The following is a 27,848-nucleotide window of genomic DNA, read 5'->3' as shown; positions in this document are numbered from 1 at the left end:
CGAAAAGTCCTCCCGACATCTGGTCAAACTATTGACGTGACCTCCAAAAATTTTCGCGTTTGCAACTAAACGGCCCATCATGCTTATCTATCCTCTCTATCTGCAGCAGCCATCAATACGGGGCGTGAGCTGTGGGCTACCGCCAGCTGTTTTGGATTCCCCACCAGTCTGTTCTATTCCATTCCCACCGCCCTTCTAATTTTACCAGCTCTTGGCTCTGCTGGGCATCGCGCGCAGTATTATAAAGCAAAATATAAATGACTAAATGACTGCCTGTAATTTGAATTTCAAGAGCGTAATATGAATTTCTTGGACTGACCCGCAACGTCGAAGTTTTTAAATCCCTGACCGTCCAGTCAGATTCAAACATTTTTTTTAGTTTTTATACCAGGTTTATTTATTACATTCACACGGATGGAAATGGAAAATGGGGATGTTGCGCGCGGTCTCGGCCCACGAAGCGAAACCGCGTGGACGGCCCATTAGAAACCCAGCCTGGGCGGCGGCGGCCCATGTCCAGGCCCCAAACGCCGCTCTACTTATAATTTCCCTCCTCCCTCCGTTCCCTCGTTTTCTGCTCGCTTTCTCTCTCTTCCCTCCTCTATTCCCCTTTCCCCCCTCTTCCCTTCCCTCCCTCCCCTACCTCGCTAACCCACCCACCCGCCTCCCTCCTCGCCGGTCCCCGCCGCCCGCCGCCGCCGCCGGAACCCTAGCTCCGGCGAGGCCCCCGGCCTTCCCCGCCCGTCGATCGGGCTCCGGGGAGCCCCGCGCCCCTCCGCGCGATCGCGGGAGATCCGGGGGGCGGTCGCCGCCTGCCGTGGGGGCGGGAGCCACATGTCGGGGGTCGGCAGCGGCAGGCCGCCGGCCGCGCAGAAGATCCTGCAGTCGCTGCGCCCGCCCCTCGCCTTCGCCTCGCCGTCGCGCCCGCCCCTCGCCTTCGCCTCGCCGTCGCGCCCGCCCTTCGCCGCGCCCGACGACTACCACCGCTTCCCCACGCCGGCAGCGGCCGCGGCCCCAGCCGCCACCTCCGGCGGCGTCGGCGCGGCGGGCGCTTCTGATACCATCGAGGAGGGGCTGGTCATCCGGACGCCGGTGAGACGATGCTTTTAGCTCAGCGAGAGCCTCCGGATTTGGTTCCCTTGTGCTTTTTCTGGTCAGCTTACAGTCAGTGTCTTCAGATGTTTTAAGGCGGCGAATTTTCCGTCTGCTATTGTTCATATGTGCGGATTTGGGTTTAGCTGCACCGGTCATAAGTTGAACCGCGTGAAATTCTGGCCGATTCCGTAGCTCCCTGGAAGTCTTCCCAGAGTGTCAGGAAGCTCGAATGCTCTGTACTCACAATTATTAGACGTCAGGTAGGCGCGAACTGTAATTGTTGTGCTTATGCAACCCGGATCCAAAGCTGAAACAATTTATCTCACACAGTTGTTACCATGCTGCGAGATTTGGAAATGGAGGGAAAGTTTTTTGTCTTGTAAAGAGTAATAATCTATGTGATGCAGATGTCATCCACAAAGAGATCTGGGATACATGGAAACTTGGTCACCAGAGGCAAACAACATATTCCCATAATCATTGCCATAATAGCCTGCATATTGTGTGGCTGTTGAGTATGATTTGGCTTGCAGCAGGGCTTGATTGTACCACCATTGAGGTGCACCCCCTGCATTCCAAACTTGTCTCTGCAGGCTTGCTAAATGAAAATAAAATACTCAAATAAAATTCTATGCTTTATCCTTTCTTTTTGCCAGCATGTGTCTATGCAAGCCCTGGGAGATCTTATTCATATTGAACAAAACTTGGTGGAATTACTGCTATTCAAGATGTTATCATGTTCTCTTGTAACGAATCTGTCCGAAACTTTCTCGTTACTTCATTCTGGTAGTTCACATGGAACTCCCGGGCCATTTATTTTAGGTGAAAGCTGCAAATTGTCATAGTTTCACTTAGGGTTATGATATAACCTTGTGGCTAAGCATTTATATGCCTTAGCCTCTAGGTTGACTACATCAATGAAGTGTAATGGTTCCGTGCCACTAATGATGCCCGTATGGCTTCAGCTCTTTTGTGCTTTCTAGACCATGTCCACAAATTCTATCCTCACATTTTAGCATATCCTTAATATTTTAGCTATTAATGACAGCTATGTAACACAAGTCCGTTTCTCTTCTGCAGCTAAAAAGAAAAGCCACATCTGAAGACAATGATGCTGCTGAGTCAAGTGACTGTATTATTACTAGCACTGGATTTGCTGGTAGTCCGATGCTCACTCCAGTCTCTGGAAAAACTGTTAAAACTTCTAAGTCGAAGGCGAAGAACAATAAAGCTGGGCCTCAAACGCCTACGTCAAATGTTGGTGAGTCGAAACTTATTTAACGATATGCCATGGTCTATTCTTCATTTATGTTCGCCTGGAACAAAAGGGTAAAGATGAATGTTTTTGTACGTGCAGGTTCACCTCTCAATCCAGCAACGCCAGCTAGCACTTGCCGCTATGACAGTTCATTAGGTGATAATAAAACTCTACATCTTAGATTTCTTCTTTTGGATTTGAGTAATATTACCCTTTCCATAGTAATGCTTGCTATTACTTATATCCTTCCTATCCTTGTTCAGGGCTTCTGACAAAAAAGTTCATTAACTTGCTCAAGCAGGCTCCAGATGGCATTTTAGATTTGAATCAGGCTGCAGAAACACTAGAGGTTGCAGATTTTCTTCATTTCTAGCTATCATCTCTTTTCGTCCACTTGGTATACATTCAAAGATCTATTACAATTTAGGTTCAAAAACGGCGCATATATGACATTACCAATGTCCTTGAAGGAATTGGACTAATAGAGAAGACACTTAAGAACAGAATCCGTTGGAAGTAAGATAGTTTTCTTTCATGAACCCTTCTTTTCCTGTATTACGATGCACTATTTATATCATTAACAATTGGTCTTGTTATTTTATGATGCTAATCTTGCATGACACTGCAGGGGCCTGGATGATTCAGGTGTTGATTTAGATAATGGTATTTCTACATTGCAGGTATTAGTTTCAATAAATTTGCTTTCATATTGAAATTACCATGCTGTGCACCTGAGTACCTTTATATCATGAGATGTATGATACTAACTAAATCTGAGCTCAATTTTTGCAGGCAGAAGTTGAAAGTCTTAGCCTGCAGGAGCAAGCATTAGATGAGCGTATACGGTATAGCTTTTGCATGTTTCTCTGCAAAGCTTACTCTCCTGCTAGTATGTCACAGTTCCAAACAAAAACTGTATATAATCTAGTGTTTTGCTTCCCATTCAGTGATATGCGTGAAAAACTAAGGGGCTTAACTGAAGATGAAAACAATCAAAGGTACCTATATTTCTTTTACATAAGTTATGCTCGTATGTCACTGTTTAATACAATGTCCAAGTCATTTGTCTATTAGGTGGCTCTATGTGACTGAAGATGATATCAAGGGATTGCCCTGCTTTCAGGTCTGGTACTCTACTTAAATGGTTTACTTAGTTTAATATTATTGTGGCCTTGAAGATCATCCATTGCATTAAACCAAACTATTATTGTTGTATTTGTATGGTAGGTCAGTAGTTAATATTTGTGCTCTTTCTGCAGAATGAAACACTAATTGCGATAAAAGCACCTCATGGTACTACACTTGAAGTCCCAGATCCGGATGAGGTAGGACCGTAGGAGGCAGTAAAATAATGTGCTTTGCGTACACAAATAAATAGTAGTGGTCAAACTCGTAACTCTTGGATGTTTTTGCTGCCTGTGCAGGCTGGTGATTATCTCCAAAGGAGATATAGAATTGTATTAAGAAGTACAATGGGACCAATAGATGTTTACTTAGTAAGGTAATGTTGTATTCCTCTTGTGAGGTTATATGTTTGGATTGAATTTTAGCTAATCAAAACCTTGTTCAAATGATAGTCAATTTGATGAGAAATTTGAGGAGTTGGGTGGTGTTGCAACACCTACAAGGCATACAAATATGCCTAGACATCATCCTATTGAAGATTCCAATACAACAAATGGTGGACAATGTAGCACAGCGATGGATGTAGTAGAAAATGTTCAGCAAAGCCAGAGGACTCCACAGGATCCTAGTGCTTTGCATGATTTTGGAGGGATGACAAGGATTATTCCTTCAGATGTTGATGTAAGCCAGATCTTTCTAAAGTTTATATTTTTTTACCCTATTTCTTTGCCAAGGTCATGAAATTTGGTATTGTTCATTTAACCATCTGAAACTACATCCAAATTGCAGAAATCATATATATCAAATAACACAACGTTGTGCATGCATCTATGAACTTTTGATATGCTTTTGAGTTTTAATTCTTTTGACTCCTGCATGCAGATCTTTACACGTAGTGCCTGCTAAATTATAAAGTAGCCTCTTGCAATATCTTGAGTCACTTACCATCCTTCACAAATTTTGCAGACGGATGCTGATTACTGGCTCCTAACAGAGGGAGATGTTAGCATTACTGATATGTGGAAAACAGCACGTATCCTTGATAATAATTCATTATAAGCTTGTTTAAACTCATCTATTCTGTTAAGTAATTGTAGCTGCAATTGAATGACTTAACATTGGAAAATAGCAGAAGTGCAGTGGGACCAGATGGACTTCTTGTCTGAAGAAGTTGTCACACCTCATGCCCATAATCAGCAGCCAGTCACAGTCGGTGGGCCACAGATGCAGGCTCCATGCATGGATAAACCATAAGATCATGGCGGTTTTTCAACTCTGACATTTGAAACACCTGGAGCAGTGTTTTGAGCGAGATTTTTCTGGTGCAAAGAAACGGATTCTCTTGTTGCTCATTGCAACAGAAGAGCAGGGTGATGATTATCAGAATCCATCACTTGGAGAGAAGTTAGGGCAGAAGTTCAGAACTTCAGATTGATGTGCACCTTGAATTCGCACTCTTTTGCGGAGGCTGGTGAGGTCCACTAAGCTAACAGCTTGGAGCTTGCTGCCTGATGTAAGCGCAGCAGTTCAGTTTCACTGACAAAGGCACCTGCTCCATTGTGAATCCGTTGCTGTGCTCATTCATGCACTGCTCCATTACCTTACCAAGCTAACATTATCATACAAGAGGTACTCTGTTGAGAAATGCTGCAAAAATGTGTAAACATTGTGACAAAATGGTGCACAATGCATCAAGTGTTGGTGTAACAATGGGTGAGCTATGAGCTATCGATGTAGCCAGAATTCTTTGTACTCTTTGAAGAATTGTTTGATACCTAACACGCTGTCCCCTTGTAAAAATCCTGTTTCCTGCGTGTAACAAAGAGCAGACTTAATTTTTGTATCATAGGCCCCTACTGATATTTGATCATTTTTTTCGTGAAGCACATATATTTCATTAAGTCATTTCTATATTCCAACAAGATTTAGTCAGATGTGGTACTCTGATATGTAGATTTGCGTGAGCGGGTTGTTGGCCTGGATGAAGCAGTTGATTTTGTTGCGGTGAAGGGCTGGCCTTGACAAGCGCGTAGAACCTATAGGCCGGCTCTGACCAGCTCTTTGACAGTGAGAAGATGCTGGTCCGGGCGCTTTGTCATGTCTGAATACGTTGGGACGGGATCATTGTTCATTGGATCACCTCCAGGGTTTGTCTAGCTTTGACAATGTAGCATGGGAGCCTCAGGCAAGAGCACTACATTAGCTAACTACATTATCGGACTCGCTGGGGTCTGAGTCCTGACGGACGCAGCAGCTGCAGCTACTTCTTTCTCTTATTTTTCGAAGGCGATAACCGTGCTGCTTCTTTGCCACCTCGTATTTCAGCGCCTTCTTGTCGTCCGTGGCATCGATGGAGATGGTCGAGCCTGCGTCAACTTCTCCCTTGACTACCATCTCCGAGAGCCTCGTCATCACGTTCTTCTGGACCCACCTCCTTATAGGCCTCGCGCCATACATCTGCAAAATCATGAAGCAGGGCCACCAAGCATACAACATGCATGATTGAACATATATTTGAAAAGGTGCGAATAAATATATATAACCATGGTTGGTTAGTTAGTTTGAAATGATAGTCCAGTCGACTGATCCTTTTTGAGAATTTGCCAGAGCAAGCATTTCATTAAGGCTGTGAACTGGAAGCGCTTACTGGGTTGTATGACTCTGACAAGATAACATCCAAGGCAGCGTCACTAGTGTGCAGCGAGACGCCCTTGTCAGCCACGCCGGCGACGATGCCCTCCACCTGAATTTTCACCACCTCCTTCAGCTTGTCATGCGAGAGCGGCTCGAATATCACGATCTCACTCAGCCTGTTCAGGAACTCAGGTTTGAAGTGTTTCTGGACCTGGACGAACACAGCAGAATGGTGATTGACAGTCCTGGTGTGCAGCTGTGACAATATCTATGGGGGAAAAACAGATACATCCGTTTGGGATTATCCACAAATAAACCTGTTGCATCACGAGGCCCCGTGCATCTTCCATTGTTTTCTCCCCGGTCATTGCCTCTGCCAGGTGCTCTGCACCCAGATTTGAGGTCATAATGATGATGGTGTTCTTGAAATCAACGGTCCGGCCTTTGCCATCTGTCAACAAACCATCGTCAAGGAGCTGAAGGAAGACATCGGACACCGTGGGATCAGCCTTCTCCACCTCATCAAATAGGATGACGCTGTATGGGCGCCTCCTGACTTTCTCGGTTAGCTGACCACCATCTTCATAGCCAAACATAGCTTTCAACAAGTCATCATCAAGGAAGTACCAACATCAGTCAACCAAGAAATTGTGAAATTAATTGTTGAGTTCAGCTAAAAGAATGGAAGATGTACTAACAAGATCAGTCAACCCCAAGACAAAGTAGATAGGTACGAAATAAGAATGCCAAGCTCAATACGAAGCAGCAAACAAAACCTTGGTGGTGCTCCGATGAGACGCCGCGCGGACCCAGCTCCATCAAATTCGGACATGTCAAAGCGGATCAGCATCTCCTCGCGGCCAAAGAGCTGCTGAGCAAGTGCTTTGGCTAGTTCTGTTTTTCCAACACCAGTCGAGCCCAAAAACAGGAATGATCCTATAGGCTGGCCACGCTTATCAAGCCCAGCCCTTGACCGAATCACTGCTTGCGCAACCAAGTTAACGGCTTCGTTCTGGCCAACAACCCGCTCGTGCAATCTGTCGCCTAGAAGGATCAGTTTTTTCTTCTCCTCTTGATTTAGGGCTGTGACAGGAATACCGGTCCATCGGCTCACCACCTTCAAATAGCATCGGAACATATATAATAGGTATCATATATATATATACTGAGAGAACAGAAATAATTTAAAGGGAAAAGTCTATTTTTCAACCCTGAACTATCACGTTAGTCCGATTTTCAACCCGGAACTATAAAACCGGACATCCTACGCCCTCAACTCTTCAAAACCGTGCAGATTACCCCCTCGAACCGAAACGACCTGGTTTTGTCCACGTCACCCATCCAACGTGGCACCTCTCCTCTCTCTTTCTCTCATAGACAGGTGGGCCAAGCACCTGCCGCGTCACCCGTTCGCATGCGCCTGCCGCTGCCTCGCCGCCGCCGCCGCCGCCTCGTCGCCGCCGCGTCCTCCCCTGCGCTCCCGCTCCCCCGGGCCTGCGGAGCTGCGCGGCAGCCGGGCCGGCGAGGGCCAGGCACGGCGGCCTCCTTCCCCCTCCCCTGCACCGCCTCCCTCCCGAGCTCCGGCGGTGGCCCCTCTGCTCCCCATCCTCCTCCGTGCGCGGGCGCCGGGCGGCGACCCTCCCCTGCTCCCTCGGCGGCGAGCGCGGACGGCGGAGCGCGGCGCGGGCAGGGGGGCGCCTCCTCCGCGCCTCTGCGGCCCGCGGGCGGGCGAGCTCCCCGGCGAGCTTCCAATCGGCGGCGGGCCTCCTCCCCGGCGAGCTTCCAATCGGCGGCGGGCCTCCTCCTCCCCGGCGAGCTTCGAATCGGCGGTGGAATCGGCGGTGGCCCGCCCTCGCCCCGCCGCTCCTCCGCCTCGCGCGCAAGGAGGGAGCAGGGAGGAGCGTCCGCGTCGCTCCGCCCGCCCTCCCTCGCCCCGCCTGCGACGCTCCGCCCGCGCGCGAGCCGAGCTCCTCCGCCGCGAGCCGAGCTCGAGCTCGCGCCGCTCCGGTGGCCCGCCGTGACGGCAGTTCGCCTGCGCCGGCTGCCCGCCCGCGCCGGCTGTGCACCGCGCCGCCCCGTCCGCCTGCCCGCTGCGCCGCGCCGCAGGGAGGGGGAGAGAGGAGCGGGGAGGATGCTCCGCCGTCCCGTCCGCCTGCCCGCCCGTGCCACCGCCCTCTCGCCCGCCCTCGCCCCGCCGGTCCTCCGCCTCGCGCGCGCGGAGGGAAGCAGGGGAGGGGCGCTCGCCGGCGGAGGCGAAGCAGGGGAGGGGCGCCGCGCCACGCCCCCGACCCCCGCCCGATGCACCGCCGCGGCCCCCGGCGGCCACGGGCGCGAGTGCGGGCGTGGCCGGCCACGGCGCGCAGATACGGGCGCAGGGACGGCCGCTGGGAGGAGGCTGGGCCGCTCGACGGCGGAGGAGAAGCAGGGAGGAGAGAGAGAAAGAGACGTGGGGAGAGAGAGTCGCCAGGCTGGCAGCCACGTCACAAAACCGCTGCCACATCATAGCAATACCGGTCTGGTTTTAGCTCGAGGGGGTATTTTGCACGGTTTGGTTAGTTAAAGGGTGTGGGATGTCCGGTTTCGTAGTTTAGGGTCCAAAATCGGACTATCATGATAGTTCAAGGTCCAAAAATAGACTTTTCCCTAATTTAAATGGATACATCGACAGTAAGAATGTCTACTTGTGCAATATGGTTAACGCCGACAGTTGGTTGCTTCCTTTGTTTTTTGTTGTTAATTTGCATCGATGTGGCGTTTGCTTCTCTTAGGCTGTCGATCTTCACCCTTGCAGTGGCACATGCCTCATCAATCAGATCAATAGCCTTATCAGCAAATCGTCTGTCTACATGTATGCAGCAATAAAATCGATAAGTTTTCTACAGGATACATATTATTGTAACATCTCATGCATGCATCTTTGTTGGTACAGCTGATGAAAAACCTTGGAAATGAATTCCATTCTAATAATCATAATTTAGACACAAATCTATTAAGCTAATGTGATTATTATGTACGTAATATATTTGTATAGTATTGTTGGCCATACGAGGGATATACTTATGTGTTTTATATATATTTCTACTATAGAGGAGCTAAAAAAAATGTGCTATAAGTTACGGAATAAAAACATGGCTTAGTGACGTATAGAATCAATTTCCATCTCCCACCCTATGAATTTAGGATAGGCTTATATATCTAAACTTTGGAAAATGGTGGGATGTATAAAATTATAAGCCAAATAATCTATCTAGTTTATTAAGTAGATTCCAATTCTTCCAAAATATATAAGAGGATCCAAACGCCCCCTAATTGTATTTGTTCAACATAATGTTCATATATTTTTTTTGGGAAATTAAACCAAGGCGGTTCATAGAAAATTCTATGAGCAAATTAAAGGGGATCCTCACCGGTGATGTATGCGGCGGCGGCAAGAGCAGCATCCTGAATTCTCAGGCCATGGTGCTCCTCGTACCGCCGCTTCAGCCCCCTAAGGATTGCAGTGGTCACGTGCGCGCTCGGCTCCTCGACGTGCACCTTCTGGAACCGCCGCTCGAGCGCGCCGTCCTTCTCAAAGTACCTGCGGTACTCGTCCAAGGTGGTGGCGCCCACGCAGCGGATGCGGCCACGGGCCAAGGCCGGCTTCAGCAGATTGGCGGCGGTCATGCAGCCGATGGCACTGCCGGCGCCCAGGAGCATGTGTATCTCGTCGACGAAGAGGATCACCTTGCCGTCGGCGTCCTCCGCCTCCTGGATCACCATCTTGATGTGCTCCTCGAACATGCCGCGGTACGTGGTCCCGGCCACCATCGCGCCGAGGTCGACCTCGACGACGCGCGCGCCGGCGAGGGGCGCCGGGACGGCCCCGGCGTCGATCCGCTGCGCGAGCCCCTCGGCGATGGCCGTCTTGCCGACCCCGGGCTCGCCCACGAGCACGGCGTTGTTCTTGGTCCGGCGGCAGAGGATGCACACCACCCGCTCGATCTCGTCGTCGCGGCCGATCACCGGGTCCATCTTGCCTGCCGCGGCGGTCATGTCCCGGCCGTACTTCGTCAGAAACGAGTCAGACATGATCGCGTGCCCGGCGGCGAAGCCCTCCTTCGACTAGGGCCTAGGGCTAGGGGACTAGCTAGGCCTCTAGGAGTAGAATGCGTCGTCGGGTTTGTTGGTTCTGCGCGTTGACGGCGGTCCTCTGGCTCCCGGCTTTACTAGCTAGCTAGGGACCAATCGGCTATATAGGCTTGCGATGGGGGTCCATCTATCCGTAGGATGAAAAGAATGAAACCTAGCTAGGTTAATTCCATCTGAGTCCGAACGTAGGATTTTGAGATCATCTGAACAGAACAGAACAGAAATTAAGTACTGAGGAGAGAAAGCAAATCCAAGTACCAAACTACATAGTTTTTAAAAAGAAAGATATCAGAGGAAAGCTTAAAGTTATGTTATGAAAACATCGGATCTTCATTTTCGTTTCCGGCACTGGTGAGCGCGGATCTGGTGTCCCCATGCCCGGATCCGTCGGCGAGCGCACCGGCAGGCTGCTCCCTCGCGCGGGCCGGCGATGAGCGAGTCCTGTGCGCGGGCATGGTGGCTTACGTGCGCGTGGGCGACCAGGCCCCGAGGTGCACGAAAGCGGAAGTGGACGCGGTGGCGCCGGCACCGGCATGGCTGGGTGGGTGGCTTTTCGCGGCCGAGGTGTCCCCGCGGCGACGTCTAGTGCGCGCGAAGATGGGGACGGCGAGGTCTGCATCGGCGTCCAAAGGCGGCGGTGTGGCCACGTCGCGGCCCATGGTGGTGGCCGGTTGTGTGCGTGCAGTGGATGAGATTCTCCAGGCGAAAGCCTTGCCGACATTCCTGCTGGCTGCGATGGCGACGATGTCCGAGGGTGTCGTTCTCCCCGTTGGGGGCATCATCTGGAGCCATCCTGGCAAGAACCTCAACCTGCAGGGACAGATCCAGGTGAAACGACTCACTAGTTTGGGCGACGGCAGCATCGAATGTTGCTCTCCTCTTGAGGCGTCGTCTTAGAGTCTTTGTTTGCGACACCATGGTCGACTTCGAGCACTGGCAGTGGCTGATCTGTTGGTGTGGTAGAGATAGACTCTGTGCGGTTTCTAGTTCACAAGGTGACCGAAAGACATAGAAATGTCGACGATTCTTACATCAAGAGTTTCTAAGAAGACAATTGATGCGGGATTCTTGTAGACATGAGGACCAAAGCAAGGTTGAAGGAAGGATCTATAAGAAGTTCAAAGCTTAGTCTTTTGTTTTCTTTTTTATGTCTTCCTTTCTTGTCTTTTGTGTTCCTCGATTGGAGGTTTGAGTCTAAGTACTCATGTAAGTTTCTGGTTTTGTAGCCAAATGTATTCCTTTGTGGTCGTAGACATTCACCTGTGAATGTTCAAGATCGGGTTGTCCCTTAATTAAAAAAATAAGCATCGTCCAAGTTCCAAATCGACATCAGGAGTTTTACCACGGTCTGGTAGCGAACCAAACACGCCTAATTTCTCTTGCCTATGATCTCTATTACCGGTTCCATTCTCTCTCTTTTACAAATCTTTAGTCACTCATTTTTATGTTCTCTTGTTGTTTTTGACACGTCAATTTTTCTTTATGTTGACTACTACTCCCATATATAAACCTAAGTACCTGTTCTATAAACTCGGTTGGAATGTCGCTTAGGATAACATATATCGTAAGGCATTCAAGAGTGCTGACAAATACCAAAGTTTTATAAGTTTGTTTCACTCCACCTAATTCTAAGCTAGCTAACCACCTAGAGCGGGGCTATACCGGCAAATCCGGAGGCCCGTGAAACTATAAACCGGGGCCTAGTGCTGTCGTTGTGGCTTGCGACTGCCCAGCTATGTCCGGAAGATGGAACTGCAGATGTTGCGACTCACGTCGTACCTAGTGAAGTGACGGCGAAAGCAGAAACGATTGTGCTGCGGTCTACGGATTGGATCGAAAGATAACATTGAGCGGCATGTTTCCTCTTCTGTGACATATTTGGGCCACAATTTGCTTCGTATCGGGCCAAAAGACAACTAAAACAAAGGCTACTATATAATAACTATATCTAGTATACTCATTATATTTTCGGGACCCCTGAAATTCGGGAATCCTATACATATTCTAGAACTAGAAGGTGGAAAAGCTATTGAACATCCAGCGTTTAAGATTCGCGCGGACTGAATCAGGCGGTTGGGATTGGAGCGGTCGAAGAGCAGGGCTGCGCGCGTGGGTGGTTGTTGGGTATGGGTGGACGTGGTAACGTGGAAATTCCATTTGGATTAGAAACTTTAATTTTATTTTTGTTTTAAGCCGTAAATGTGTTTTGGATTCCGTTTGAACCATGATACTATTTAGAATTTGTACAAAAAATAAGATCACATATGCATATATTTTAACTATTTTTATGTTTTCTAAAAAATCAACATTCAAAATATACTATTCCAACATTTGAGAATACATGCTCAACATTTTGTATATACAGTTTCAACATTTTCATATAAAATGTTTAACTAGTTTATAAGAAATGTTGTATTAAGTTTGAATGAAAGTTTATAAGAAATGTTGTATCAAGTTTGAATGAATGTTGAATCTTGTTTATTAACATGCTGATTGTAGCATTTTAGCAAAAATATTAATTGTTGATGCAGCTTAAGGAAGGGAAAAAAGAAAAGAAAAGCCACCTGCACCTTCCTTTGCAAGCTGTACATGCACGCACGATTTGACGAACGACTATGGGGCGGGGCACCAGCGCACTGTTGCTGTTGGGGCGGGAGATTGCGCTGTGAGTTTCTGATGGGCCGTGCAACATGAACTTTATAGATACATCTTTTATCCATCTTTCTAAAGAGATATAGGAGCCCCTTGAAATTTGGGGGCCCGATGTGGTCGCATGGCCTGCCTAGAGAGACCAGCAAGACATGTCCTAAAGCTAATTTTCTTTCTATATTGTAATAATTACCTTAATCTTAATAGGCTAGTTACAGTGGTTGGAAAGTATAGAATGCACCTTCCTGTACTGTTTTTGTTGATTATTGCTGGCCAATTGAACTGATATGTGAATTAAAAAAATAATTTTGAAGGAAGGTATTTTTTGTAATATGAACATATTAATAAAAGTCAATAATTAATATCGGTACTGGCCCCATCTATTTTGATACAGATGCAAAATATTTCATATTTGGTACCTTTTTCTAGGTATCTTTTAGTGCTTCTCATATCTCAGCCATTAATTTTACCGGGGCATGTTTTCTCAGTAAAGCTAGGCATACAATTTGCAGGGGGATATTAGGTATCCACTCCATTATAAATTATAGCTAGTGCACTTATCCTTACTGCTAGTCTAACTTCTCTACTCTGATCAAGTTTAGAGAAAAAAACGCCAACATTGACAAACATCCAATCAGTCTCATTCAACTCAAGTCAATATCCAATCAGTCCCATTCAATTCACCATATATATGTTCGATATTGCATCTATATGTTATTATAGTATATTTTTCTAAAAATATAGTAAATTAAAGAAATTTGACTTATTAAAAAAACTGAAGTGATTTATGATTTAGGACGAATGGAGTATGGAATAAACAACATATTTAAACACGTGTAAAACGCTCCACTGGTCAAATCAATTTCACCTGAAGGTTACCGTAACTTGACGCTAGCAGATTGAACTCAAGTTCACTTCCCCTGCAGGTGGTATGGTGCTGGTGGTTACCTTTTTTTTTTTGAAGCAACCGGAGGGGCGGTGCCCCTACTGGTTATATATTAAAGATAGAGAAAAAAAAATACAGACTAGCATCCAGTACCAGCTACCATTGCAGTGCGGTACAGAACAAAAGGAGAAAATCAAGAGACAAAAAAGGAAAGGAAAAAAATGAGTGCAATTACAGCAAGGCTTCCATCCATGAAGACATAGCGAGTTGGGAAGATTGCTTTGCTCTGCCTCTGAGAATAACTAGAGCAAATTCTGTGCTCTACTTCTGAATAAATAAGTTCCCCGCTGACTTCCGAGTGAGCTAGGATCATATGTACTCCCAGGACTCCTAGAAGTATTGTCTGTCAGGGCAAATCGCCCTTCGACAACTTAACTGGCAATGGTACCAATGGCCATCGCACCAATTGCAATTGCACCAACTCTCGGTCCTGTATCCACCTCTGGCGGGAACCATCTCCGCTGCTGCCTGATCACCGGAGTTGTTAGCAGTGTCCATGGTATGCCCGTCATCCTCTGCCATGTCATTGTTGGAGCTGCTAGGAGCTTCCAAGGCATGCCTCCCGTCTTGCACAGGCACTATCTTCTTGGTCTTTACCTTCTTGGCCACTTCATATTTCAGTGCCTTCTTGTCGTCAGTAGCATCAATGGAGACAGTTGAACCCTCGTCGACTTCTCCTTGAATTAGCATCTCGGAGAGCTTTGTCATCACGTTCTTCTGCACCCACCTTCTTATGGGCCTTGCGCCGTACATCTGCAGGAAGATAACCATGGCTAACAAATATAGTAATAACTGAAATAAAATATGTTAAAAAATTGCTAGAGACGAATGGTAGCTTGATCCTGAAATATGCTCGATAACAGAGCTGTGTAGATGTGATGTGCTTACTGGGTTGTATGATTCTTCTAATATGACATCCAGTGCAGCATCGGTTGTGGAAAGAGAGATGCCCTTGTCAGACACACCGGCAACGATGCTCTTCATCTGAACTTTGACCACCTCCTTCAGCATGTCACGCGAAAGTGGTTCAAATATCACAACCTCAGTCAACCTGTTGAGAAACTCGGGCTTGAAGTATTTGGAAACCTGCACAAATGAGAGCATATGGTGATCAGAGAGGGGCTGCTCTGCTGCAATCTCTCAAGGGGCAGGTTGGGGATACACGAACCTGTTCCATGACAATGTCTCGCGCAGCTTCCATTGTGTTTTCGCCAGCCATTCCCATTGCCAAGTGTTCTGCCCCAAGATTTGAGGTCAGAATGATTATGGTGTTTTTGAAATCCACGGTCCGGCCTTTGCCATCAGTCAACACGCCATCGTCGAGGATCTGCAGGAAAATGTTGAACACCAAGGGATCTGCCTTCTCCACCTCATCAAAGAGGATGACACTGTATGGGCGCCTCCTGACTTTCTCGGTTAGCTGACCACCATCTTCATAGCCAACATAGCTTTCAACAAGTCATCATGGAAATACCAACATCAGTGAACTAAGAAATTGTGAAAATTGTTGAGTTCAGCAAAAAGATATCGCCGCACACAAAACTAACCCTGGAGGTGCTCCAATCAAACGCATCACAGATATGGCCCCGACGAATTCAGACATGTCAAAGCGGATCAACATGTTCTCACTATCAAATAACTGCTCAGCAAGAGCTTTTGCGAGCTCTGTCTTACCGACACCGGTCGAACCAAGAAAGATGAAAGATCCTATAGGTTGGCCACGCTTATCAAGGCCGGCCCTTGACCGTAGCACTGCCTGCGCAACCAAATTCACAGCTTCATCCTGGCCAACAACCCGCTCGTGCAATCTATCTGCTAGATGGACCAACTTCTCCTTCTCTTCATGATCCAGTGAGTGGACAGGAATGCCAGTCCATTGGCTCACAACCTTCAGACAGCATTGGAATATATCAAATACATCATATGGAAAGAATAAGAATTATTTATTTAACAAGATAAAGGAAGAATTATTTAAACAACATAAAGGATCAATGCCTACTTGTGCAACATGCTCTGGGCTAACAATTGCTTTCTTCACTTTTTTTGCCAGAATCTTTTGCGAAGCATGCACATTCTTTTGGTTGTCAATCTGCATCCTTGTGTTGACACACGCCTCATCAATAAGATCAATTGCCTTGTCAGGAAATTGACGATCTACATGCAGCAAAGAAATCCATCAATTCCCTCCAACTTTGTTGATACGCTGTTTAAAAGAATTATTCGCCCATAGGGAGAAGACGTCCCGGTGGCTTTGCCTTAAAGAGGGGGCAGAAACTTTGTGGCACACGCTTTTAAATTGGTAGCATTGTAGAAAATTGCAATGTGCATAGCTGTATTCATTCAGCACGCTTATGAATTTTGATGATCTCTAACTACATGACCCAACATATTTCTGCATTGATCAAATCAAGCACCATATCATTCAGCACTAAACTCCATTAAAACATATCGTGCTCAAATGTATGATTGAAATTGGTACAGATATTGTAAATTCCTCATCTGTTTGCTTGACAATCTTATCAAGTAAATGAATTTGGTTACCCGCAAAAAACAAAGTATATGAATTTGGTCAGTCCATGAATACAATTAATCAATTATTTTTTTCATTTGTTGACTTTTGAAAGCGGCACAAATCGCCCCCAAACTAAGAATCAAAGATCAGAAATAAGCTGCAAACAGAGCAAAATATCTAGAATCCCCTTCTCGTCAAAAAAAGAACAAGAAAGGAAGAAACCCTCACCATACCGGTGATGTATCGAGCAGCAAGCTGCGTGACGGCGATGATTGTAGAATCCAGGATTTTCAGTCCATGATGCGCCCCGTAGCGCCGCCTTAGCCCCTGTAGGATGTGAACGGTCGCCTCCGCGCTTGGCTCCTCGACGTGCACCTTCCGGAACCGGCGCTCCAGCGCGGCGTCCTTCTCGATGTACTTGCGGTACTCGTCGAGCGTGGTGGCGCCGACGCAGCGGATGCGGCCACGGGCCAGCGCCGGCTTCAGCAGGTTGGCAGCGTCCACCGTGCCGGCCCCGGCCGCGCCGGCGCCGACGAGCATGTGAATCTCGTCGATGAACAGGATCACCTTGCCGCCGCCGGCGTCCTCCGCCTCCTTGATCACCTGGTTGACGCGCTCCTCGAACATGCCCGGCAGGCCCGTCCCGGCCACCAGCGCGCCGACGTCGACCTCCACGACGCGCGCTCCGTGGAGCTGCTCGGGGACGGCCCCCGCGGCGATCCGCTGCGCGAGGCCCTCGGCGATGGCCGTCTTGCCGACCCCGGGCGCGCCGACGAGGACGGCGTTGTTCTTGGCCCGGCGGCAGAGGGTGCAGACGACGCGGTCGATCTCGCCGTCGCGGCCGATGACGGGGTCCGTGCTGCGGGCCGCGGCGACCATGTCCCGGCCGTACATGGCCAACGCCGTCCGACACGGATTCAGAGCGGCCCACATGGGCGCTGAGCGGGCGAGAAAACCTAAAACTGTTGGCGTCACGTAGAGACGATGCCGCACCGGAGCCCAGGAGGAGGGCCCCTGCCGCCGTCGAGGTGTGTCGGCGCGGCGGTGCGGTGAGAACGAGCAAGAGTAGAGGCGGAGTCGTCGCCTTTTGCGTTGACGGCGGTGGACGCCAAGGGTTTTGCTACGAGCTGCAGTTAATTAACCTTTCACACTTGGGTCCATCATGTATTCGGGTGCATTTTCTTACACTTAAGATTTTTTTTTAACTTTGCTCTTTTTATTTAACTTGCCAAAACAGGGAGTTTATGGACTATATTGTTTTTATCAAAATAGAACTTTATTTTCCTGTTCTGATGTCGAAAAATAATGCGCCCAATATTCCTCCAACCAGATGCACACATTTTGAGTTGTCTAAAGTAAAAAAAAATTATTTGTCATTGTATATTGCTTTTCATATAACTATTTGATCGGTACATTTGTCTCAAAAAATAGTTTCATAAGAGTATTGTTTTTCGCTAGATTTATAAAGGATAAATATTTTGGAAAAATTAGATCTATCCATGTTGCTATTTAGGACTATTCGATATCCAAAACATTTTTATTTGTCGGGGGCGAGCCTATGAACAGAACTGCGCCGGGGCTGGGCTAGTATATAACTATATATAGACTTTTTTTTTGGCGAAAAGTATATATAGACATGATATGAAGATCGTGGCTCTGGTCTGATTTGATCTACCTAAGCGAGATAAATAGGTTTTATTGGATGCACTTGGCTTGGGTCCTTTAATCCACATAGGTTCATAACTCACAACCAACTAATCAACTCAGGTTTTGGACCTGATAACTCGTCCTAAAACAACTGGGTGATTGATGAAGACAGACCCACTTTATCATGTTGCTGTCAAACCTAACTAAAAGTGCGCAACACTACTACACATGGTGCTACGCAATATCTATTATCTTAATATACAATAGTGTTAAAAGAAGCCACCATGTTTGCCGAGAGAGTCTAGAAATTTCCACGTCAATCTAAGAAATAGAAGAACTGACACCGTTGGATTTTATGAACATCTAACGTCAAGCTAATTCAAAGAGTCCATATCTAACACGATCATTAAATATATAAATTCAAAATTGAAATGAGCCAGTGATATGAGCCATAGCTTATTTGGAGTAGTGATATGAGCCAGCTCATCATGTAACATCTTGGAGAGGACCGTTCAATAGTAGAGTGTCTATAGTAGACCATAATTTAAATAGATGTTTAGATTTTCTAACAAAATTTGATTATCAAAACATTCAGATGAAAAAACTTCAATAAATAAATAAATAAATAAATAAATAGGTATAGGCCTAGAAAGTCCATGAAAAATTAAGATAAACCTAATCGACACAAGCAATCAAGTAAATGCAATAAATATTTTTTTAGAAAAAAGATCGTCAAATACAAGAGGAGTGGCCGACTGTGTGAATAGTGAAGCTAAGAATTAGTATTTTCTAAAAGACCAAAGCAAGGAATTTTTTTAATTGGCAAAAAGCGAAGATATATGACACATTATGCACAATAAATCCACTTTAATTGAATGCTCCAAAATAATCATATAAAAGACTAAAGACGTAACACAAAAAGATCAAGTGCATATTGTCTAAAGGCTAGAGAGCATATCATAGGATCAATGGTGTGCAGTAAGGGAGAGGCAGCACATGGAGATCCACCATCCTAGCGGAAGACTGAATAAATATTAGTAGTGCATATGCAAGAAACAAGAATGAGTGATACCCACCTAGCGGAAGGGAGAGGCTTCATTGCGCATGGGAACACATGATGTAGTAGGGACCCGTGTATGCCACTTCTGAGTTTAAAAGGGCTAGGGGAGGGATGGGGAGAGAGTGGTAGGAGGAAAAAAATGATTTTCCCATAGCAAAGTAGGTGATCGATAAAAACATGACATCTTGAGAACATATTTCCTATGCATTTTTTCAATTATTTTAGAAAAATATCAAATAAGTAAAATTGAATATTCAGATGGAGTCCTACCAAACAATAAATTAGGTATATTAGGCATTAGTTTTTACATAGTTTCGGAACTGAAATAATCAAATAAGATTGTATTTCAAATAGATGTTTGAAATAAAAATAGAAGCGACCCTGATTTGTATATAGATAAAAGGGGGAAAATCAATGGGCACAATTAATGCCATCAATTTATTACAAAAATAATGTGGTTAGCATGAGGAGGAGGTGGTATGGATGGAAACTTCAAATTTTATGATGAAAAGATACAAATAAAGGAAAAATAGATATAAGGCTTTCAATAAATATATAAAAACCATATTTCTCCATAACTAGCCTCCGCTTTATCATGGAAATGAATGCACATTCCACGTCATAGAGTTGGATGATAGAAAAGGACAATACCTTTGTCTGGGCCACTTTTATAAAACAATGATGATGAAAGAATAATAATATTTAAATGAATTTATTTTTAAGTAAAAATGCATTTGTTAGTATGAAAAACAATCTAGCTACACATGTTATTTGCATGGACAACCTTGGTAGCCGGAGTAATCGCAATATAGTGACCCAATTGAAATGACCCGGGTTTCCGGAAGAAGAACCCAAATCCCTGTATCATCGTGATAGCTCCTGGATCAGTCGCAGTCACATACAGAACTTATTTCAATTAGATATCACAGACATACAACATTGAAAATCATTACATGGGTTTAATAATTACATAATCCAGAGGATTGTAATACGAAATTCAGAGTACAAGCCTCTTGGGCTAAAGACAGACAAACAGGAATCAGAAGCAGTAGCTAGTCTTCTGGACATCCTTCGTCTTGATGTATCCACTCCACAGGAAAAAAAGTCGAGTGTAGCACGAACCGTCCTTAGCTTCATCCATCCATGTAAAGCTTGATCTTTAAGTCGAATCCTGCATCTATCAATATATCCCCAAGGACGGGATAGATTCACATCACTATCCATATGCAAGCTTTAAGTGGATGTAATAAGATATAAAAGTAGCCAATGGATAGACTTCTACAAAAGCCTAGGTCGGTGTGGGAACTCCCACTCCCCGCACCTCAGCTGCTATCTGAGTAGGAAAAGTGGTGCTAGAGGGAGGTAGAAAAATCAAGGCACACTAAACTAGATGAAGTAACAGAAGAGTAGGAATGTACATGTTTGCGGCTATACGTATAGTTTTCACCCTGCAGGGGATTGTACACCTGTACCCACTAGCCCCGACGCCAGCCGATCCGTCGACCGACTGACCCCGAGGAACCAGTCTGCTGAGAACAAGACTAACAGCTACGGCAACATCCTATTCCTCCGGTTTGGGATGCATCTTCTCACAAGAAGTCACCCCGGGGTTGTGAGGCTTTCCCCCCTTTGTCATTCGGGGTACCGCGAGGCCAGTACCACCCCAGCACTGAACCTCCCCCGCACAATGATACCCATCCTACTAACAAGTATGGTGACGCGCGTAGCTAGCTCGGACCAAGTCCACCCGCATAGTGGATAAGTGGCGTGCATGTCTTACAAAGTCCCACAAATCATAGTTACCGCATATGTCCTTACGAGCCGGGGCAAGCATAACAGGTATCGCCTCTCCATAGGCACTCATAATGGTTATGCCTCTCCTCGTCCCGCACCCGCCACAGGTGCTCCTTAGGATGTGCCTAATACACATCCCTGGTTAGTTGCTCACCCCTACTTAAAAGCCCTAATCACCAACTCCTCATATAGTGGAATCCTCACTCACGCCAAGACTTTCATAATCACGAGTTCCCATACCCATTCACACTCATGGTAGCCAAACCATTCAATCAATCAAGGTAATCATGGGTAATCAAGGATTACGGTAGCATATCTAACAAACAATGCCTAATAGGAAAGGTCGTAGATGGGCGTGAGCCTGGTAACTGTTCGCAGTCTTCCAAAGTCTCGGGGGTTTCTCGTAGTCCGGGATGTCCTCCTGGGTGTGCTGGGCATCCGGGGCGTTGATAAGCTCCTTCTCGTAGGGAGGACCTAATCATAATTACGTATAAAGATTGGGACTAAAGTGCAAAACTTCTCAAATAAGATCCAATCACTTAACAAAACCTATTCTAACAGGTAGAGCTTGATTTTAGAAGAATTATAAAACTGGTTTCATAATTTTTGGAGCTCCAATTAATTTATTATGAATTTTCTAGTGTTTAAACATTTTTGACAGGTGGATCCCACCTGTCTGCATGAGGCGGCGTGGAGCGGGACGGAAGCAGGCCGCCGGGGAGTTGGGCCGGCGATGTTGGCTGGCTTGGGCCATGTGCGCGTGGGTGCGCACGCGCGAACAGGCCGGGCGGTGCAAGCTTGGCCGGTTTAGGCTGGCCGAAGTGGGCCGGTGGATCAAGGCGAGCAGGCCGGAATGGCGCTGTGGGATGGGTCGATGTGGCGGGTGTAGCAGCCCGCATTGGCCTTTGGGGGTTGGGTCCAGGTGGGTTTCGTCCTGGTTATGTTAGGGGTTTTTGTTAGTTTTTGAATTTAGTTTGAATAGCCCAGTTCAAACTAAATTCCACACAATTCAAACAAAAATCATTCAAAGTCATTTGAACAAGGTAGATTCAAAAAGATTCAAATAACTCCAAATGTTTTCACACTAGCAAAATAATTCTCTTATCTCAAAACAAAATTTTAATTACTAGGACTTTTAGAGAGGTAGAATTCCTACTTACGTGGATAAAATTACAACACTGCCACCAATATTTTGAAATTCACATTTTTTTTACTCTTATAACATTCCGAAAAAATCCGAGATGTTACACCAATGGTAAAGCACTAAAGCGTAGTACTCCAGAAGAGACACAATGAACTTCCTGAAGTAGTGTGGAGCATCACCTGCAGATCAAGGCAAGCCAACCAGAGGATCCAAAAGGAAAAAGAACTGACGGTGTGATCAGGAACGATACAATAGTTATAAGACAATCAGGCACGAAATGATATGAAGCAGATATCTTGGCAAAGACCAACAACTGACCATCTTCAATTAAATGTTGGAGAATTCATTCAGCAACAGGTTGAGGATCAGTGCCCCAAGATTGTAACTCTATATGGGCATGTTTGGTACAGCTCCATCTGAATCTGATTCTTTATGGAGCTAATTCTCTGAGAATCACTTCACAGAATTAGAAGAAGCTACTTTTTTAGCTCCCAGACTCTTAGTTTATTTCACATAATCACTTCACAGAATTAACATAGAACCACTTCTTTCTAGAAAATTGTTTGGCAGTGCTCCTACTAGATTCAACAGAGAATAAGCTCTGGGGGCTCGGCCAAACGCACCATAACTCTTAGCAAATGAGAATATAATTATTTTTAGAAGGTAGGTGAACCGTTTTATGTTCATGTTGTGCCCGTCTATAAACACAAAAGGGCCCCCAAAGTTGAAGCACTCCAAAGAATTCAATGACCAAGACCTATATTTGGTAACCCAGATTTGTGCAACCATGCATACCCTAGTCTTCAAAATCAGTATGACAGTATCAAGTCATTGGGATGCTGACGACAATATAGGAAGGTAGCAAAAGTACATAAATAGTAGCTCGATCGACACCAAACCTTACAATACCCCGAAAGAACAAAACAGTTTGCACTTCTTCGATAATCTAGTTCAACATACAACTGATGCACAACCACATTAGCACTTCAACTAAATTCACTTCCAGTCAGATGATATGACTATCCCCTTCGTTTTCTTTACTATAGGAGCATTAAGGTCAATGTCATCGTCACTGTCGGAGTCACGTGAAATCTCCATTATGAGAGGCCTCTTCCCTAGGGTGCGTGCATTCTTTAGTACTTTATACTTCAGATCTTTCCTATCTTCAGAAGCATCGATGATGACAGTAGTTTCTTTATCTATTTCCCCTTTAACAAACATCTCAGCAAGTTTTGTCATCACATTCTTTTGCAGCCACCTCCTTATGGGCCTTGCACCATAAAGCTGAGGAAGATGTAGGTATATTATGAGAAGAAAACAGACCACATTCATGTATGTTAGCAGAAAAGATGGTATCATGCTTACTGGGTTGTGTGATTCAGACAAGACAACATCCAGAACAGCCTCACTTGCAATTATATTGATGCCCTTTTCAGCTAAACGAGCAATGATGGCTTTCATCTGAACATTAGCAACCACCCTCATTTTATCTTGTGAGAGTGGCTCAAATACCACAATCTCACTGAGCCTATTCAGGAACTCAGGTTTGAAATGTTTCTCTGCCTGCAAGAGCAAAAACTGTTTTTGATCGACGCTATCATCATACTATATGATTGAACATTTGGAGCAATTAGGTCGTGCGAACCTGCTTGATGACGAGGTCACGTGCAGCCTCCATCGATTTTTCACCGGTCATCGCTTCCATTAGGTACTCAGCTCCAAGATTTGAAGTCATAATAATGATGGTATTCTTAAAATCTACAGTTTTTCCTTTGCCGTCGGTCAAAACACCATCATCAAGTAGCTGGAGGAAAACATTAAACACTGCAGGGTCCGCCTTCTCAATTTCATCAAAAAGGATTGCACTGTATGGCCGTTGCTTGACTTTCTCGGTTAGTTGTCCTCCATCGTCGTGGCCTTGATAGCTTCAAGCAACAGAGAAATGTTGTTAAAAAAATAAAATTGGTACGAAAGTCAACAAAGTGTGAGAAAATATCCAGCAAACAGTAAGGAGAGAGTGAAAAATGTATAAAACCTAGGAGGTGCTCCAATGAGACGTAGCACCGAGTGACTGCCAACAAACTCAGTCATGTCGAACCGGATCAACATCCTTTCACTGCCAAACAGTTGTTCTGCAAGAGCCTTTGCAAGTTCTGTCTTGCCAACACCAGTTGAGCCCAAGAAAAGAAAAGATCCTATTGGTTGGCCAGGTTGATCTAGCCCAGTCCTTGACCTTAACACTGCATGTGCAACCAAATTGATTGCTTCTTGCTGGCCAATTATTCGCTCTTGCAGCCTATCTGCTAGGTACATTAGCTTTACCTTCTCATCCTGGGCGAGTGAATTGACTGGAATGCCAGTCAATCGGCTCACAACCTAAAGCAGTGTTACAAAACAACCAAGAAAGGCAGTGAGATTGTGGACCACTCCCACAAAAAGAAAACTAGAAGTTAAGAATCTAGCATTTGTCATTCTAGTTAAACAAATAAAGCTGTTAACTAAAATAAAAGTGTAAAAATGTGATCTTCTCACTTGATTTTATATTTTGACATAACTACTCATAAACAATGATTTCCCAGAAAGATCATATGTTGTACTGGAGTTGTCTAAGATGTGAGAAGGTAATGTCAACAAATTGTCAATAAACATATTAAACCGGTGAGATATTAGTATAGCTTACCTATTGTTCAGTATTAACGAACAAGTTTTAACACAAGAATAAAGATAACATGCCTGGGCAATTTGTTCTGGGCAAACAATTGCTTTCTTCAGAGCATCCACAGGGTTACGTTGCATGTTGCTCCCTTTCAGCTGGTTGTCAGTATGAATTCTTGTGATGGCACTTGCTTCATCGATAATATCAATTGCCTTATCAGGAAATTGACGACCTTTAAGAATATGAATAAAGTGAACCCATCAAGTTTAGTAGGAAGCAATTAAATCTTTCCCTCAGCCCTACACCAAATCATATTAGGTATGTTTTTAGTTTATTTCCACAGTTGTGTCAAATATTCTCTCCTAGCATAAGAACCTCCATAACATGCTACACTACTCTATCAGTTATGACGGTTTATGGCAAAAAAGGAAGCATGTACAACCAGGATGTACTCAGCAAAGATCCAAGCCTGATCCTATTTCCAATATATGTAACATATTTTTCAAGAAAAACAATAATAATATTTTTTGAACACTATGCAAATGCAGGTAAATTTCATAATTGAGACATTAATTTCAACAAGAAGAATGCAGAAAGGTTTTCAAGTACACAAACTGCAACAACCAACTTAAAATGCAATTGATAAGAAACACTTGGAGAAACCAAAATTAAAATAAGGTTTTGTGTAATACTTTCTACAGCTATTGTGTCATATAAGAAACAAGGTTACAACTTAAGCACAATTTTGGGATCAACTTTCTAGTGATCATACAAAAAAGTGGGAAATTTATCACAAACTATATATGTAACTTAATATCCAAGTTTTTTTTCTTAAGCAAGAATTCTGATCGAGCCACTTTATTTTTTTTTTCAGAAGCAACCTCTAAAAATGGCAGAGAGTTCTTGAAATTTGCTCTAGGTAGGGAGTCAGTTTGAATGTATATAGTTTATCATTAGTGAACTTTTTTTATTGAATCTCGTATTGACATACAAAGAAACAAGAAAAGAGATTCAGCAGGGAAACAAGAATCAAAACCAAGATATTTTACTAACCATTGTCTAGGTTAACATAACTTACAAACAAAGGGTAAAACTTAAAAAACACATGTTCAAGATCAGCTTTGAAATATATTAAACAAAGAAAGTTAACTGAACCAATTTTCTAAAAGAGAATAGAATCCGGATTAAAGACTAGTTCCAGCAATGTAATGTGCATGTTCATTCTACTAGCCTAACCTGAAATTCACCATAATCATGTGTACTGTTATCTCTAAAATGGAACCTAAGCATATAACAATTTGTGCCTCTCCAATTTATTAGCTCTACACAAACATACAAAGCAACACCCCCATCCAAGTGATCAAAAATTAAACTCACCAGTGATGTACCGGTTGGCAAGACGGGCAGCGGCTACAATGGCAGCATCCTGGATTATGGTGTGATGGTGTTCTTCATATCTCTTCTTTAGGCCCCGCAGAATGGCAATGGTTGCCGATAAGCTCGTTTCGTCAACGAGCACCTTCTCGAACCGTCTTTCAAACGCAGCATCCTTCTCGATGTACTTGCGATATTCCTCAAATGTGGTGGCGCCCACACAGCGAATGCGGCCGCGAGCCAACGCCGGCTTCAGCAGATTGGCAGCGCCCATGCTGCTAATGTTGTTGGCACCAAGGAGCATGTGCATCTCGTCAATGAATAGGATCACCTTGCCGTTGGCATCCTCCGCTTCTTGGATCACATTCTTGATGCGCTCCTCGAACATGCCCCGCAATGTGGTTGCAGCCACCATCGCACCGAGGTCGAGCTCCATGATGCGTGCCCCAGTGAGCGCAGCAGGGACATTTCCCACCACAATGCGCTGAGCAATTCCCTCGGCAATGGAGGTCTTGCCCACTCCGGGTGCACCAACAAGGATGGCACTGTTCTTCGTTCGGCGACAAAGGACACAAATGACGCGGTTGATCTCATCATCACGGCCGATCACCGGGTCGGTCTTGCTAACCGTGGTCATCATGTCGCGACCATACACCTCCAAAGCCGATGCCTTTGGCTTGAGAGTAGCAGTGGCGGATCCGGATCCTCCTAGCAGGGTGGTCGCCAAATTCATGTTTACCGGTGTCGTCGAACCGCTCTGCACAATTGATTGAGAATGAAGTGTTTCCCTTGGTAAGACACCCAACGTGGCTGGGGCCAGTGAGGAAGGAGTAGGGGTGGCGACCGCAGGTAGTGCCTGGCTTCTCCCATTCCACTGTAAGACCGCAGCAGTAGAAGGCCCCGCTGCAGGCAGGGAAACATGGTGCGGCACATTGGAGTAAGATGCAGCCACGGATCCCCGCAACTGGGATGCCAAATTCTCCAACACGTCAGCCACAGAGAACGAGTTTTTGCTCAAGGAGACTACTGAGGCAGACAAGTCTGCTACAGAGGCCGCGTGGTGACGATGGACGGCGAAGACCGATGGCATCGGTGGCATGCCCAAGTTGTTGGTGTGCCTGAGCATGTTGGCCAGTGGGGTGGACATGGCGGGTTGCATCGGATCTGAATGAACTGGAAATGTTGGGGTTTTGGGTGTGGAGGAGGAGGCTGGTGCTGATGGTGGTGGGGCCATTTTTGTAGAGGGCTGCCTATACGGGTCGGAATCGGAGACGAAGCCGGTGAGGTGATGTGCTCTCTCCAGTGAGGAATGAGGTTTTCTAGGATGAGGTTGTGTGTCTCAAGGGGTCAAGGGGTCCATATATATCGGTGGCGGGCGGTGGTGATATCCATCGGTTCACGTCTCTTGGATATCCAAAAATAATAGCACGACTAAAATATTCAAATAATGAGGAAAGTGATATCTTCAATAGGATATTTAGAGTATATACGTAAATGTTCAAAGATCCAAATCTAGATGGAAATCTCAATCCTCGTTGCTCTGAGTCGTCATAGTCTCCTGGTGGTTGGGTTATGCCATAGGTGTATCCGAACCATCATTTCATTTTCCCTGTGTCATTTCTCCAAATAAATTATTAGTTTCCACACTTCCCTCCCTCCATCTGTCAAGCATTATGGCCAGGTGAAGCAGGACTACCATCCGATCCTGCAGCCCTACTCTTCACAACAACAGAGATGTTGGCACGTCATATGCCACTCACCAAATCATTACATAAAGTCCCAGATATCTCGAATAGGATATATATATATTACAAATATATACGATT

General features: G+C 45.5%; 4 protein-coding genes across 7 annotated transcripts; 1 reads left to right on the top strand and 3 right to left on the bottom strand.

The window, feature by feature from the left end:
- Positions 1 to 655: 655 nt before the first annotated feature.
- LOC120703927 (transcription factor E2FA-like) lies at positions 656 to 5,379 on the top strand. 4 transcript variants are annotated; one of them, XM_039988142.1, is made up of 14 exons: positions 660 to 1,092; positions 2,176 to 2,356; positions 2,453 to 2,509; positions 2,617 to 2,702; positions 2,781 to 2,869; positions 2,982 to 3,033; positions 3,146 to 3,198; positions 3,301 to 3,351; positions 3,428 to 3,476; positions 3,613 to 3,678; positions 3,778 to 3,854; positions 3,931 to 4,159; positions 4,445 to 4,511; positions 4,611 to 5,379. In XM_039988142.1, the coding sequence occupies exons 1-14, from the start codon at positions 835 to 837 to the stop codon at positions 4,730 to 4,732; spliced, it is 1,437 nt and encodes a 478-aa protein (XP_039844076.1). In that variant the 5' UTR covers positions 660 to 834; the 3' UTR covers positions 4,733 to 5,379. The 4 variants fall into 4 exon arrangements, with proteins under 4 accessions (XP_039844082.1, XP_039844087.1, XP_039844076.1 ...); XM_039988136.1 differs by having other exon boundaries at positions 664 to 1,092; positions 4,608 to 5,379; XM_039988148.1 differs by lacking the exon at positions 3,931 to 4,159 and having other exon boundaries at positions 656 to 1,092; positions 4,608 to 5,379.
- Positions 5,380 to 5,569: 190 nt separating this feature from the next.
- LOC120703949 (chaperone protein ClpB1-like) lies at positions 5,570 to 10,573 on the bottom strand. Its single transcript, XM_039988165.1, has 6 exons — positions 9,520 to 10,573; positions 8,794 to 8,954; positions 6,884 to 7,229; positions 6,430 to 6,710; positions 6,126 to 6,323; positions 5,570 to 5,935 (listed from the first exon to the last, which is right to left on the bottom strand). The coding sequence occupies exons 1-6, from the start codon at positions 10,178 to 10,180 to the stop codon at positions 5,678 to 5,680; spliced, it is 1,905 nt and encodes a 634-aa protein (XP_039844099.1). The 5' UTR covers positions 10,181 to 10,573; the 3' UTR covers positions 5,570 to 5,677.
- A 3,100-nt stretch (positions 10,574 to 13,673) lies between these two features.
- On the bottom strand, positions 13,674 to 17,431 carry LOC120703918 (chaperone protein ClpB1-like). The gene is made up of 6 exons (XM_039988125.1): positions 16,581 to 17,431; positions 15,835 to 15,989; positions 15,383 to 15,723; positions 15,004 to 15,283; positions 14,724 to 14,921; positions 13,674 to 14,588 (listed from the first exon to the last, which is right to left on the bottom strand). Exons 1-6 carry the CDS (start codon positions 17,278 to 17,280, stop codon positions 14,166 to 14,168), a joined length of 2,097 nt encoding a protein of 698 aa, XP_039844059.1. The 5' UTR covers positions 17,281 to 17,431; the 3' UTR covers positions 13,674 to 14,165.
- A 5,557-nt stretch (positions 17,432 to 22,988) lies between these two features.
- On the bottom strand, positions 22,989 to 26,680 carry LOC120654697 (chaperone protein ClpB1-like). Its single transcript, XM_039932312.1, has 6 exons — positions 26,026 to 26,680; positions 24,726 to 24,880; positions 24,028 to 24,368; positions 23,638 to 23,917; positions 23,358 to 23,555; positions 22,989 to 23,276 (listed from the first exon to the last, which is right to left on the bottom strand). The coding sequence occupies exons 1-6, from the start codon at positions 26,660 to 26,662 to the stop codon at positions 22,989 to 22,991; spliced, it is 1,899 nt and encodes a 632-aa protein (XP_039788246.1). The 5' UTR covers positions 26,663 to 26,680.
- Positions 26,681 to 27,848: the final 1,168 nt, after the last annotated feature.

Source organism: Panicum virgatum, chromosome 1K, assembly GCF_016808335.1.
Source record: "Panicum virgatum strain AP13 chromosome 1K, P.virgatum_v5, whole genome shotgun sequence".
NCBI classification, from domain to species: domain Eukaryota; kingdom Viridiplantae; phylum Streptophyta; class Magnoliopsida; order Poales; family Poaceae; genus Panicum; species Panicum virgatum.
This window is presented reverse-complemented; position numbering and strand designations above follow the sequence as displayed.